We start from the raw sequence: 15,244 nt of genomic DNA, 5'->3' as shown, positions 1-15,244 counted from the left end.
CCCCCCCCCCCCCCCACCCCCCCCCTAAACCCCATCTCTCTGAAATAAGTGTTGGGCCGTGGGTGTGGGTGTGGGTGTGGGTGTGGGGGGAGAGACTCCCCAACACCTGCTCCATCGGAGCGGTCCAAAGGCGAGTCACAGCACAGCCCTTATTTCTGTTCACGTCAGGCCGGGTAAATATAGTCTCAGATCAATTTCACAGCACTTCAGTTTTGGGTTACGGGTTCGAAGAGGCGGGGAAGATTAAAGAGCAGAGCCGTCGCTTGGCGCAAATAAGACTCCCGCAAGCCTCCAGTCAAAGCCTTGCAATCCCCCTTCCCCCTCGTCTTGAATTTCAAGGTCAGGCTATTTCCTTTGCCCACCCTCCGGAGTGGGTGTGAGGGGCTGGTAGACAAGCAGGATAAGCAGGCCCTAAGTTACGCAGGAATTACTCCACCTGCTATAGCTAAAAAACATTCTCATGTGGCTTTTGTGAGAGTTACCAGGGGTGATTCTCTTTTTCCAGCGCTCACTTTGTTTTGACTGCATTTTCAGAAATGGGCCCCTTTGCAAAAACATCGGATTAAAAACAGTAATATGCATGTCAATAACAGCCATGGTCTGCACTTTGTTTGATACCAAGTTTTGTGTTTGTGCATTGTAGCGTCTTCTCATTTCCAACAAACTTTATTTGAACTTTGTTCAAAGGTAATGATTATTTGACCTTTAAACAATAGTCAAGCGCAATAGCAATAGCGTCAGTTCCTCTCTGTGGGCAAGCTTATCTTACTGTATGTAGGACCTCTGAGTGCTTATCTTACTGTATGTAGGACCTCTGAGTGCTTATCTTACTGTATGTAGGACCTCTGAGTGCTTAACTTACTGTATGTAGGACCTCATAGTGATTATCTTACTGTATGTAGGACCTCTGAGTGCTTATCTTACTGTATGCAGGACCTCAGAGTCCTTAACTTACTGTATGTTGGACCTCAGAGTGATAAAAGGCTTTGGTTGGGGTTTGACAAATCAGGTGTGGGGCACAGTACCCCATGTGCCCTTTCTTAGTGAATAAAATATGTTGAAGTAGCTTGTGGGATTCCTTGCCATCCCTGATTGGGGAGGTTGGTCTCCGGCCAGGGCTTTGGTTCTGGTGTTGACTCTTAAGGAAGGGCGTATAGCACCAGGTGCCCTCTCCAGCATGGCTATTAATAACGGCAAGAAGGCTGGCTCTTATCTGGAGCTCCTCCGGTTACGGACATGACAGGAGCCTCACGGGCCGGGCCGTTTGATGATGGGATCAGCTGTAATCCTAGCCCGACCCGGGGCCTAACTGTTTCCAACACCACATCATCTCAGCATCCATCAAATGTCTTTAAGTGGCCTGATCTTTCACTTACTGCTGATCAGAATGTACAGTATGCTTGGCACGCTCTATTTCACTGCCTTTGTTTATTTCTTTCTCTGTTATTGTTGTTATTGTTGTTATTATTAGTATTAGTTGTCGTACTAGTTGTAGTTCTAGTTGTAGTTGTAGCAGCTACAAGAGCAGAAGCATTTTGATTATTAGTGTGGTCGAAGCTCTTGTACATAGGGGCTTGCTAGGACACCATGGCCTTCGTACATAAAGTGCAGGTCATTAGAGTTGTAAGAAGGGCACGGGTACGGAATGGTAAGTACAGTAATTGCACAATAACAAACTGGAGCTTCATGCTGAACAGTGGTGATATGTGTACATGTATATCAGTTACACAGGAGCGTATACTGAATTACGTGGTACAGCAAATATTTATCCACTGGGAGAAGTTATTCTGGGAAAACAGAATGCGCAAGACTAACCTTTCAGACCTTTACTCAAACAGTTTGTGAGCAGTTTGTCTGGGCCTGTCTTGGGAAAAACCCAAACAACGCTGTTTTAAGATAGGCGAAACCAGAAAGGGTGAATTTGTGGTCTTGTTCTACTGTCCTGTTCCTCTCTATTCTATTTCAGATTACATTTGAAACCAGCATACTTCTGTAACAAACCACACACCCTATGTCCTGTTTAGTCTGGGACCTATGCTTTCAGACGCAACACTGTGAGCATGCTTGTTTTCTTTTAGTAGTATTATTACTTGTATCAAGTTTTGGTTTGTAGAAATGGCTTTGGAATGCAGTGACCAGATCAGGGCAGTATTCCCTTGAATTGGTCCTTTGTCTTGAAAGCAGTCTTTATTGCATCTCTGAGCTAATTCCGTTGACATTCATAACTCTGATAATCAAATTATACCGCAGTGAGTCAATCATGGTGAATAGTTTAATGGAGGAAGTCTTTTTTTTTTCTTGTAAATGGACATGTATGGGATATCTGTTTCCAGCTTAATGCAGTACCCCCACTGTCAACCTAATGATGATTTCAGATGGGTCCATGGAATATTGGATTCATGCACCATCAATATAGGAGAAGAACTTGACCTCTTTTTCGGTCGAAGTGTAACCTTGAGTGAGCGTTCTCACGGAACGAGCGAAGTCCTCGGTCACGGGCGTCACGTCGGAGCTGTGTATGTGGCGAATCTGCCATTCTCAGCAGTGGAACGGTCAGGCAGCCGTCTCTTTGAACCGTCTGAGGCCACGGGCGGCGTGTTTGAAACACTCTCCCCGGCCCTCCTCTCATTAACTCTTATCCAGAGCGACGTACAGTCGATTAGACTAAGCAGGAGGCAATGCAGGGTTAAGGGCCTTGCTCAAGGGCCCAACGGCTGTGCGGATCTTATTGTGGCTACACCGGGATTAGAACCACCGACCTTGTGTGTCCCAGTCGTTTACCTTAACCACTACGCTACAGGCCGCCCCGGCCTCCCCGCCGCCTTTCCCCTCCGCCGCGTCTCTGGAGCGGCTTCCCCGGCCGTCTCTGTCTGAACGCAGGCCGACATGTGGTGCGTGTCTACCTGGGTTAGGAGATGGTCATCTTCCCATCTGTTTATTTGGGTAAGGCCTGCGGGGGAGGTGAATTCCTGCAGACTAACCGGGCCTGCGTGATAGTGCTGTTTAATGTAAACACCCGGGGAGAGACGGAGGGCAGGGAACAGCCAGGGAGATGGATTGGAGGGAGGGCAGCGGCCCCAGGCACTGGGCAGCTCGGCCCTCTCTGTGCGTTTACTCAAAGTTAAGTGCTGTTAAACAGAGGGAAGCCCCGTCTCTCCTCTGATAAACACAGTAACACTATCCCACTAACTGTAACAAATTCCCACACATTCAAGGCTGTCTTACACCAGTGAAGACTAACAGGCGGGCGAACAGGGTCAAACTTTTTTTTGTTTTTGTTCTTTGTGTTCCACTGTGTTAGCGTATCAATCTTTTTTTCTTTTTACTGGAGGTACAGACTTTTTCCCTCATGTAAAAGAAAATGGAACCCCTTTTTCTTCATGGTCTGCGAAGCTTTAAGTCTAAATGAAGCTTAGATCTGCGGAAGATCTCATGCTCGCTGTGTACATCCTGCCTTCCCCACTGTTTATATCGACCTCCTCAGACAAACAGCGCTTTCCCCCCTTATCACTCTCTCTGGAACACACAGGAAGATCAGGTCATTTTGTGTTTGGGGGGAGGTGGGGGTTCAATATGAATAAATGCATGCAATTTGCTTACGCCACATGTTGAAGCACTTTTAGGTGCTTTATATTTATCGCAATGCTGTTTGGCATGACAGTGCCATCTGCTGTTTAAACGTGTGAATATAGAATATATGCAGATTCTTTCAAAACTGTCAGCAAAAACTGAAACTAATGTCAAACCTGAGAATAATGTCTTTGTATTACTGCTTAATTTTAAGTGTGTCTAGTAACAGCATAGTCATGTGCAGACATGTTTCTATTATTTAACTGTTGGTGTGCAGTTTCGTTTAGGGATGCACAGGATTGACAGTGAATGTTTTTATTTTTGAAGGTGTAAAGATGGCCTTCAGGGATTCACATTCTCCGCACTCAAGTAAGTGATAACCTTAATGTCACCCGCATTTCAGTCACCAAATTCTTGTATTTCCTGGAAATGTTGTTATTCAAGCTAAGAAAATTGCTACGAAAGTAAAGGTTGTCAGAATTCATATGCATAAGTAAAACGCACAGAACAAACCGATTCTTTTCCGTGAGAATATGGTGAAAATATGGTGATAATGATGTTTTGTTTGACGGTCTGGAAGCAGCAGAGTTGTAACAGGAGGCGTCTCCTCCAGGTTTCTTACATGGCCGTACTAGTTCAGCGTCCCGTTGGATAAACACAAGCGCTCCGTCTGCTCCTTTTATCAGCTGCGTTACAGAGTGCGGTTTGTTAGCTGGAGACTGAGCAGAGCTGCTCTCTGTCATAAAGAAATGAGCGGTGTGTCTGTGCAGCGGATACCCACAGCTTTACTGACCTTTTAAAAACAGAGCTGAGGCGAGCCAGGCACTGCGAGGCAGATAAGAGCAGGTCGAGGTGTGAGGAGTGTCCCTTATCTTATCACGGGCCCGGTCACACCTCACTGCCCCGTCTTCCCAAACACTCATCCGTCACCCCCCTCCTGGGGAGAGGGCGCCCCCCTCCTCCTTCGCCCCGCTTTCTGGGAGTCCCGCTAGACCTTCCTCTGTTTTTCCTCCGGGCTCCAGGTTTCTTGTGGGAAAGGAAGAGATTCCAACGCATTCCTTCCTGGCGGAGCAAGTGTACCCCCGGGGACCGGAGAGGGGCGCCGTGGAGCCGGGGCCTCCGGAGCCGCCCCGGGCCGGGTCGGGCCCTGGCAGGGCCTCCATCGCTGGCCTGACACGCAGGCTGCTGGAATCTGTGTGAGACGCGGTCGCACTCGCACACTACCCTACGTCATTTCGACACACGCGGCCGCACGCCAGCGCAATGCTCACGTTCACACGCACCGTGCCCTCGTTTCGTGCCGTTTTCAGCGCAAAATATGATTCCGTTGTAATGACTGTTGTGTGTTATTAGCCTCCCTTGAGTAGCGCTTTGATTTCTCCTGCTCGCTGCTTGACGTTAATTACAGTAATAGCATTTATTTGTAATTTTCCAACCGTTCTCTTTTTTATCAAAAAGTTGATTACCTCCCGAAGGCTAAATAGCGGGGGTTTCTTCTTCTTTAAAGAAATTGCTTTCCTGTAATTTGCTGTTCGTTGAATTGAATGTTTGTTTAAAGGTAAGTCAGGCCTAGGCAGAAGGAGAGTGACACTGTTTTTTTTTCTTCATTGCTTCCAGATGCAGACATGGACCCAGGCACAGGTGCTGCAAGCATTACCAAGACAACTGCTTCTCCTACTGTGTCAAAGTGAGACTCGCCTTAAGCAGGAAACTCAACGCCACACGTGCATTTCATTGGATCACATTATTACTCTGCCTTATTTTCTGTCTGGAATCTTGACGTATCTGTCTTTTGCACATTTTATTTATTCTCTACATACAAGGGAAATGGTTTTATTTTTCTTACAGATATTTTCAGGAGCACAGCCATTGTTTTGTGTGTGTGCATGACTCACACACACACCTGCAGACACACGTACACATGCGCACACACACACACGTACACTTGCAGACACACTCACACACACACACATGCAGACGCACATGCAGACGCTCTCACACAGACACACGCATGCAGACACACACACACAGACACATGCAGACTCACACACGCACACACACATGCACACACACACACGATACACACACGTTCACACACACATGCAGACACACACACACGCTCACACACACACACACGCTCACACACACGCTCACACACACACACACACACACACACAAACAGACATGCACAGACACACACAGACACACACGCACAGACACACATACACACACACACACACACAGACACACACACAGACACACTCACCCACACACACACTCACAGCTGTGGTTGAAACTGATGGATGGGAAAATAGGAATCTATTTCTATGTGTGTGTAGGATATCCCCAGCACAGTCCGTTTTCCGCTCTCAGGAGTATATACGTCACCGCATGCTAACAGGAAACGGTCCAACAGACCTTTCACTTCAAGCCCTTAGTTTCTCAGCTGCTTGCACAGTATGCATGTTCTATAGGGAGGAACCTTCATTACTGTCAACTCCATTCCTCTGCAGATAACTGCCTTAATCTTTGTATGTGTGTTACATTAATGGCATTTGGCAGACGCTCTTATTCAGAGCGATGTACAACAAAGTGCAAAGTGTGTTTGTGTGTGCACGTGTGTGCGTCCCTGTGTGAGTGTGTCAGTGTTTTGAGTGTGTGTGTGTGTGTGTGTGCACGTGAGGGAGTGTGTGTTTGTGAGTGAGTGAGTGAGTGAGTGAGTGTTTGTGCGTGAGGGTGTGTGTGTGTATCTGTGTCTGAATGAGTGTGTGTGTGTGTATGTATGTGTGTGTGCACGTGAGGGAGTGTGTGAGTGAGTGACTGAGTGAGTGAGTGTTTGTGTGTGTGTGTGTGTGTGTGTGTGTCTGAATGAGTGTGTGTGTGTGTGTGTATGTATGTGTGTGTGCACGTGAGTGAGTGAGTGAGTGAGTGAGTGAGTGAGTGAGTGAGTGAGTGAGTGAGTGAGTGAGTGAGTGAGTGAGTGAGTGAGTGAGTGAGTGAGTGAGTGAGTGAGTGAGTGAGTGAGTGAGTGAGTGAGTGAGTGAGTGAGTGAGTGAGTGAGTGTGTGTGTGTGTGTGTGTGTGTGTGTCTGAATGAGTGTGTGTGTGTGTGTGTATGTATGTGTGTGTCTGTGTCTGTGTGAGCAAGTGTGTGTGTGTCCCTGTGTGTATTCATGTATATATGTGGGCTCGTGCATGTCTTTGTTCACGTGTACATGTGATCTGCATCTGCAGGGCTTCATTCGCATGTTCAGCGTAGGCTACCTGATCCAGTGCTGTCTGAAGATTCCCTCTGCGTTTCGCCACCTCTTCACCAAGCCCTCCCGCCTGCTGTCTCTGCTCTACAACAAGGAGAACTTCCAGCTGGGGGCCTTCCTGGGGTCCTTCGTCAGCATCTACAAGGTAACTCCTCACTGTCTGCCCCAGGGCTGTGTACAGGACTCCTCACTGTCTGCCCCAGGGCTGTGTACAGGACTCCTCACTGTGTGCCCCAGGGCTGTGTGTACAGGACTCTCACTGTCTGCCCCAGGGCTGTGTGTACAGGACTTCTCACTGTGTGCCCCAGGGCTGTGTGTACAGATCTCCTCACTCTCTGCCCCAGGGCTGTGTGTACAGGACTCTCACTGTAAACCCTCACCACTTTCATTCATATCCACAAGGCACTTTCTATCTGTAATAATTTATCCTGCCCACATCATTATATTCCCTCTCATAATCTCCCTTCCACAAGTATGCATAATGGTTGACCTGTATAACTGTTGTCATATCTTAGTGATGGTAAGTGTTATGCTTTTATGAATGATATGTTTTTGGGTTGTTCTCTTTGTGTATGCACTTACCTTTAACCCCAATATGCACTTACCTTTAACCCCAAATAGGCCTGGACAGAGTATGTATCTCTAACCCTTGTAATAGAAACATTTCCTGCTCAGGAAACTCGCTCCCCCTGCTGGCTCCATTGACTCCGGTCCATGGCCTCTCCTGCCCTCTTGCCTGACAGTGCCATCCATTGGCCTGCCGTCACCCTTGCCTGGCTACATGTATTTGTCATTCTCTTAGTTCTGTATATTATGTACTTAGCATTCTCCACTTTCACTGTTGCCAGCGTGCAGCGGATGGGCTCCTCCCATGCAGTTTCTTCTCGAGGTCAAGGCATGTTCTCCAGGGGTCAGGCGCAGATCTCTGTTAAGCTCACAAGCACGTTGATTTGTGTGAGACTGTGGCACGCAAGACGGATCTTACAGACATTTACAGGTTCTTGCTGCAGATGTCGAGCTGTAGTACCATTGCATTAGCTATTAGAAACTCAAAGGTTCAGGGCATACTTGCCGGTTCGCAGGTTTTGGGGAGGTTTAGAGTTATTATCCAGCAGCAGGTGACGCTCTCCTCTCCCCCAGGGGACCAGCTGTATCCTGCGCTGGCTGCGGAACCTAGATGACGAGCTTCACGCCATCATCGCCGGTAAGGCCCCGGGTGTGGAACCTGAACCGCCATTACTCAAAGCCCTCCACGTCATGTTTCATAGGTCTGCCAATAAAACATGACTAATGTACCCAACCTTACCCTATGCTGTAAAGTGTGACTTTGTGTTTGAAGACATGACCATAATGCATGTCCGTACAGTGTGTATTTTGCTGTTCATGCTTGCGTCTCTTCCTGGTCTGCTTATTGTCCTGCCGCTGTCTGATGGTCCTCCAAGGCTTCCTGGCCGGGATTTCCATGTTCTTCTACAAAAGCACGACTATATCCATGTACCTGGCATCCAAACTTGTGGAGGTAATGGCCTACTTTCATCAATGCCATAAATGCCCACCTGACTGTAGCAGAACCCTTAACAGTAACTGTAATGCTAACTGCAACCCTAATAGCAATGGTGTCATTTTTATGTTAGTCTTCAGAAACATGCGTATGATCCCTTTTTTCACTGAAAAGAGGAACTTCTGGAGCGGGAGGCTACGTATGGCGCTCTGTTGTGTAGCAGTACTGGTGTATACGTGAGGCTGTGTATGGCTCTCTGTAGTGACACAGTACTGGTGTATACGTGAGGCTGTGTATGGCTCTCTGTAGTGACACAGTACTGGTGTATACGTGAGGCTGTGTATGGCTCTCTGTAGTGACACAGTACTGGTGTATACGTGAGGCTACGTATGGCGCTCTGTAGTGACACAGTACTGGTGTATACGTGAGGCTGTGTATGGCTCTCTGTAGTGACACAGTACTGGTGTATACGTGAGGCTGTGTATGGCTCTCTGTAGTGACACAGTACTGGTGTATACGTGAGGCTACGTATGGCGCTCTGTAGTGATGCAGTACTGGTGTATACGTGAGGCTACGTATGGCGCTCTGTAGTGACACAGTACTGGTGTATACGTGAGGCTACGTATGGCGCTCTGTAGTGACACAGTACTGGCCGACACTGTTCCCTCTCTCCTCAGACCATGTACTTCAAAGGCATCGAGGCTGGCCGCTTCCCCTACTTCTCCCAGGCTGACACCATCATCTACGCCGTGTCCACCGCCATCTGCTTCCAGGCCGTAAGTCGCCGTGTCTGCCTCTGACTGCCCTCACACACTCTGCTGTTTGTGCTATCGATTAGTGGCTAATCTGGCCCCCTTATCCCTGCCCTGAGAAGAGGAATGGGCTCTGTGAATCAGCATGTAATAGGGCCATTTTACCATTGCTGTAATGGAGGTTCAATCCTTATGGCACTATCTCTTACCCACTGCTGAGTAATGTGGGCCAGTCTATTGGAAAATAAAGCATTCCTTATGCCAAGAATAAATCTTAGAGCAAAATGTATTGAAGTGTATTAAAAAAGAAAAAAAACCCCCCAGTAAACAGAAAATATACATTTTTGTGCCGTCAGCAAACTGAAAGTTAAAGGAAGCCTACAGTGTTTGTTTCTCTCTGGGGAAACTTCTTTATAGCGGTCCTGCATTGTGCTATATACAGCAGCGCAGTAGCAAATGGGTCCTAGCCCTATTTTTATGTGATAATTTAATCTGTAGCAGTAAACGGTAGCCACAGCTAGGAAGTGTGAAATGACTGATTATGAACCAGACACGGTTATCTCCATCGTCCTGGGGGAGGGTGGGGTTACGCTGGCTGGGGACTGGGTTACCCTGGGCTGTCCTCAGTGAGCGATTGACTTTCCCCCTGTCCTGTTGCGCCGTGCAGTTTAGCGGTTCGTGGTATGGAAAAAGAGTCACAGGAAGCGGAGGGGCTCTGGCTGGGGACTGTAAATGGATGAGGAAACGCTGCTCTATGTAACCGCTTTAATGGAGAACAACACCCTCTTTCTCACCTGCTCTTCGTCGCTGATGCGCTGTCTCATACGCACCTGTTCTGCTCTGTCTTTGTCACTCTCTGTATCTCTCCCCTTCTCTCCCCCCTGTACGGTTCCCTCTCTCTCACACGCACGCACGCGCTCACGCACACACAGGGAAACAGTAAATGGAAAATTGTGTCTAAAAATAAATAGCTGTGGTTTCCTGTAGGAGCAGGCATGGAGCACCATGCTGTAATCATAACAGGAGTTTGTACTCTGTTCAACATATACTATCTCCCCAGCTCAGCGTTTTACACGCACACTTTTATCACTTACCACAGAAATATTTCTTCAGTTTACTTTGAAAAGCTCAGTTGAACTTTTGTTTTTTACAGTATAACGCAGCTGTGATTGATATCAGCATCTTCTCTTTGTTTTGTTTCACTTCAGGCGGTTATGGAGGTTCAGAACCTGCGGCCTTCCTACTGGAAGTTCCTGCTGAGACTGACCAAGGGCAGGTGTGTGCACTCGTGTGTGTGTGTGTGTGTGTGTGTGTGTGTGTGTCTGTCTGTCTGTGTGTGTGTGTGCGTGCGCGCGCGCGCGTGTGTGTGTGTGTGTGTGTGTGCTTGTGCAAGTGTGTGTGTGTATGTGTGCGCTCGTGTGTGTGTGCGAGTGCTCGTGTGTGTGTATGTGTCCGCTCGTGTGTGTGTGTGTGCGTGTGCATATGTGCTTGTGTGTGCGTGTGTGTGTGCGTGTTTGTATGTGTGTGGCTGTGTGTGTGCACGCGCGTGATTGCGTGTGTTTTGTGTGTGCACATGCGTTTGTGTGTGTGTGTGTCTGTATGTGTTTGCGTGCGTGCGTGTGTGTGTATGTATGCACGAGTGTGTGTGTGTGTGTATGTGTTTGCGTGCGTGCGTGCGTGTGTATGTGTGCACGTGTGTGTGTGTGTGTATGCTGGCTGACTCCTAGGTTTGTGTATTTTGTGTTATCCTCATGAGAAAGGGCTTTGGCAGTCACTACTCTGCTGAAGGAATTTGTACAGCGCTGGACTTGGGATCTGTTTAATAAAGTTTCCACAACAGTGAAATTAATCACTGCTTGATTTGTTTCCCTGAGTGAAGCATTGGAGACCATCACAGATGCTGGCTTTTTACCTTCTCCAGATGATTGCTCTGGGCCTTCCAGGGAGACATATTGCTCTTGGCTCACAGAGCAGGGCCCTACTGGGCTGGAACACCTCATTAATATCCTCTCCCTTACTGAGATGTCTTGCAGTCCTGTAAAACGAACGCTAGTACGGATGGCACTTCATGCACCCCGATTAAAATATTCCCGTTGTCGGTCGCCGTCCGATATTTTCAACCCAGTTTTTTTTACTGCTCCCCTTGGATTTTAGGAATGATAGAATGCTGCAACGGTTTTCCCCCGGCGCGGTTGTTGCACATGGTCCCGGCTGTTTATCGCCCTTCTGGCCCCCCGCCCTGTGTGCGTTTCAGAGGCACATCACATAGAGATGCTTTATAGCACCTGGGTGTGTTTAACCAGCCCTGTGGGCTCCGAGTCTCTGACGGTCCCACCGTAGCCCAGCTGTTTGCTCCGGACTTGCACAACATCGCAGCCGGTTTCCCACACGCTGCTCACGCAGATGGATCACGCTTTGTGTATTCTTTGTGTACGTGCGCAGTGTATGTGTGTGGTTTTCTTTTCCAGCAAGTGGCCATTGGGACCCCGGCGTTTCACATATCAGATGTGTTTTTGAGTGTGGAAGATTTAACGCTGTGTGCTCAAGTGCGCACGGTGTGGCTTGGCCGTAATCAGACTGTGATTTAGCCTCTCTCCCACACTGCCCCGGTGAGCAGTAGAAAGCGTTTCGATTTTCCTTATGTGGCTGTGCGTAGCAGCTTATGGAGCCTCGTGGAGCATGAATGGGAAGGGGAGAACCCACTTTCAGATCTGGAGACAGCCAGCGCATATAATGAATGAGGGCGGATATGAGGAACATGGGTGTTTACTCATGAGGAGTAGAGGGCAGAACAGCGGTAAAGGAATATTACATTCATCAATTTCAGCTCATATTAGATTCTGTTTGTCGGTTTGAATATACCGGTTGGGGTCGGAGCGGTTGTCTGGCAGTCGGAGGGTTGCCGGTTCGATCTAGGTGTGTCGAAGTGTCCCTCAGCAAGACACCTAACCACCAATTGCTCCTCACGAGCTGGTTGGTGCCTTGCATGGCAGCCAATCGCCATTGGTGTGTGTGTGTGTGTGTGTGTGTGAGTGTGTGTATGAATGGGTGACTGAGAAGCATCAGTTGTACAGCACTTTGGATAAAGGTGCTATATGAATTCCAACCATTTACCATTTACCATACCAAGCCTATTTCCTTGGGTACTTTTTAGACAATTTACTTTTTCAAAACACTTGAATTTAAGAGAATGGCCCTAGGTGATAGTGATTCTAGTGCAGAGCTTCCTGTACATATCAGACTGAAGGCCCGGTGTTCTCTGCAGGTTTGCGGTGATGAACCGGAAGGCTCTGGACATATTCGGCACAAAAGCCTCGCGGGACTTCCATGGCTTCATCCCGAAACTGGACCCCCGCTTCACCGTGTTTCCCCCGGACCTGGGGCTTCCGCTGGGCTGAGGGGGGCGAGGTGTCAGGGCTCTGTGGAGGACGTGCCCTCGTAGCGGGGTTTTTAATGTGTACGGGTATCTCTGAGCGGTCGCTGATGTGGGGTTTGCTGTAGGTGTGCAGTGTTTATGGTGAGTGGGGTACGGGGAGGGGGTGAATCAATTTAACGCACAAAAGTTTTCCATTCAGAAACTTTCTTCAAAATCTATCCAGAGCTGGCAAAAGTTATTTCAGTCAATTCCGAGAGATTATTTAAATCTCAGTTTCATTTATAGAAAAAACTAATAAATGGTGGCACATAAGTAATGTTTATAGTCAATGCAAGAAACTAAGCTGTGACATGTTCTGTCGTTTCTAGAAGAGTGTATTTCTGTGAAGTATTTCATTTCATTTCGGGAAATCTTAAATTACTTTCTTTTTTTTCCTTTGTGAAGGAAATAACTTGGAGATCGAAAATAAATTTGGAAGAACCTGTAAAACATTTTCTCCTCTTAACACACCTTTGTATGAGTGTATACAATGATCTGTATATTATGAATATATTCAGTGTAAATTTATATATATGTATCATTTGAATATTCCATACAATACATTTATATTGGTATTTGTATATTAAACCATCAGTTTATTCCAAGTATTAAATTAGAAGTCAACTTTGTGAAGGTGAACATACATTAGTTTTTCCGGAATGTTCTCGCTCGTTGAAAGAAATAAAGCGAAGGTAAGACATTTTGGCTCCAGGTGCTTCTGAGGAGAGCTTATGCCCCTCTGCTCTCCCATTTTACAACGGACGCCGCTGCCTTAAGCATTGCAGCAAGAGCGGGACTGGCCATTCCAGCTTTCAGATAAAAATACAGTATATAGCAATTCATTCCAAAAACATAAAAACCTCAAATATTAGCTGCTGTTCTTAGTTTTGCCTTAAGAAATAGCCATTTAAAAGTTTAACAGATTCTTAAATTCTGATAGCCATATGCGTATTTTTAGTCCTAAAGTAAAATACTTTGAACGTTTGTGCATCCGCTTATCGCAGGTTTGACATGAGTTGGGCGATATTAATAAATTCCTTTCCATATGTTTTACATTTGAAAATGGTTTACAGCCACTTCTGTGAGACGCTGTCTCGGAATATCCGTCTATGCAGGGTGATCTGTCTCTGATAGCCCTTTCACTGGTTCTTTCTGCATTGCTCAATGACATATGCTTATATCCGCAATGGAACAAATCACAGTATAGTTATGTTAATTTAAAGGGGTTTGTGTTCTTTTGCATGCTGCAGTATAACAGTCAGTCCTACATTGTCAGATTATAAATATGAGCCATTTCCTTTCCTTTAAAATAATTTTCCAATAAGCACTATGACCCTATAGGAACAATCACATAGGCATACCTTGCAAATGGAAACATGTCATCATATATATGTGGAATGATGATTATTTTCTGAACATCACAAAGATGAATTGCATAATAGAGCAACACATATTTTTCTCTAATCCCAGTCCCCTTCTCACATTCACAAGTGCAGTGCCGCGGAGATAATAATATCCCTTCTCACGTGTTATTAATGTGGATCATCTGTGTGACACATTCATACTAACGACCAGGAAGAAGAAGTCAGCGTGCCACTTCTGTCCTGCAGTGTGATAAAGTAGCGCTTCTGTTATTCAGATTAAATAGGAATGACTGTATGGTGTAATCTGTACTTTTACATATTAATTTATATAAGCAGGCTATTAAAGATAGTTTTCTTAAAGTGTGTCAAACACAAGAAAGGAACAGATTTAAGGTACAACTTCACCCATCCTTACACTATAAGTGTATGTGGTAAATATTTTTTCTGTTTATCAGCTACTCTGTAAAAGAACATTAAACCCTACAAAACAATGTTAGAAGACGGCTATACTTTAAATTTATGGAGTAAATGTTGTAGATATTGTAACTCATTATACTTGACAGGGTATTGTATAGGCCTTTTTACAACTAGAAACCTCTGTTGCTTTGCAGTTGAATAAACATGTAATGTAACACAATTCTTTTTGACTTGTTGTGGTTGTTATTGTTCATTTAGATTAGGTTTGCTAATTGCATCTTCATTTGAAATGCAGAGTATTGAATCTCTCATGCTGTGCCCAAAGGAATATGCATCATAGCATAATGCTCCATCATATTAGACACCATCCTTGCTTCTTAGCATTTCTATCGGTTGCCGTCCCTTGCTCCACATTTGCTTTTGGCATGGGTATGAAGTGCTCCCTAGCACGCACACACACACACACACACACACACACACACACACTCACACACACACACACACCTATTGAAACCTCAGTGTTGGGATGGTGAGACGTGATCTGTTTGTGTTAGAGGCTCCAGACAGCGCTGTCAGGTGTTCTACGAGCAACCGCCGCAGAATCACGCTCCAGACTCCAGACCCTCCCCGCCCTCACGTCAGCCCCCTGCCCGTGCCCGATAACGCACCATAATCGCCAGCGATGACAACACGGGCTCAGCCCACAGGCAGGGCCTCGCACTGAAGGCACGGAGCTGGCCAGTCATCAGCTCCGTTCGTCACGCTGTCACCGTGAAGCTGCGGAGTAAAGCCACAGTGAGACTACGCTGTAAATAACACTCAGCGAGCGCGCTGTGGTCATCTCTCAGCCGTGGCTACAGGGTGCGGGCGTGTAGCGCTGAGTTAGCCGCGCTCATGCATTCTTCACTGTGTCCGCAGGGTGCGACCCTCTTTACCTCTGTGATTTATTTGCCGCTTGTGCTGCCTACC

The 15,244-nt window shown here is 46.8% G+C and overlaps 1 protein-coding gene across 1 annotated transcript in view; it reads left to right on the top strand.

Annotated features, from left to right (window-relative positions):
• LOC133107901 (transmembrane protein 135-like) overlaps positions 1-14,495 on the top strand; it is an 89,741-nt gene extending 75,246 nt beyond the window's left edge. Inside the window, exons 7-15 of the mRNA XM_061217190.1 lie at positions 3,898-3,939; positions 4,593-4,766; positions 5,188-5,257; positions 6,804-6,971; positions 7,967-8,030; positions 8,269-8,345; positions 9,005-9,103; positions 10,288-10,355; positions 12,345-14,495. Coding sequence (XP_061073174.1) covers positions 3,898-3,939; positions 4,593-4,766; positions 5,188-5,257; positions 6,804-6,971; positions 7,967-8,030; positions 8,269-8,345; positions 9,005-9,103; positions 10,288-10,355; positions 12,345-12,477 — 895 coding nt within the window. The 3' untranslated portion in view covers positions 12,478-14,495. The remainder of the gene's footprint in view (positions 1-3,897; positions 3,940-4,592; positions 4,767-5,187; positions 5,258-6,803; positions 6,972-7,966; positions 8,031-8,268; positions 8,346-9,004; positions 9,104-10,287; positions 10,356-12,344) is intronic.
• The last annotated feature ends 749 nt before the right edge of the window (positions 14,496-15,244 follow it).

The sequence above is a fragment of the Conger conger genome, chromosome 13 (genome assembly GCF_963514075.1).
Source record: "Conger conger chromosome 13, fConCon1.1, whole genome shotgun sequence".
Lineage (NCBI taxonomy): Eukaryota > Metazoa > Chordata > Actinopteri > Anguilliformes > Congridae > Conger > Conger conger.
The sequence above is the reverse complement of the archived record's forward strand: the minus strand, read 5'-3'. Positions and strand labels throughout refer to the sequence as shown.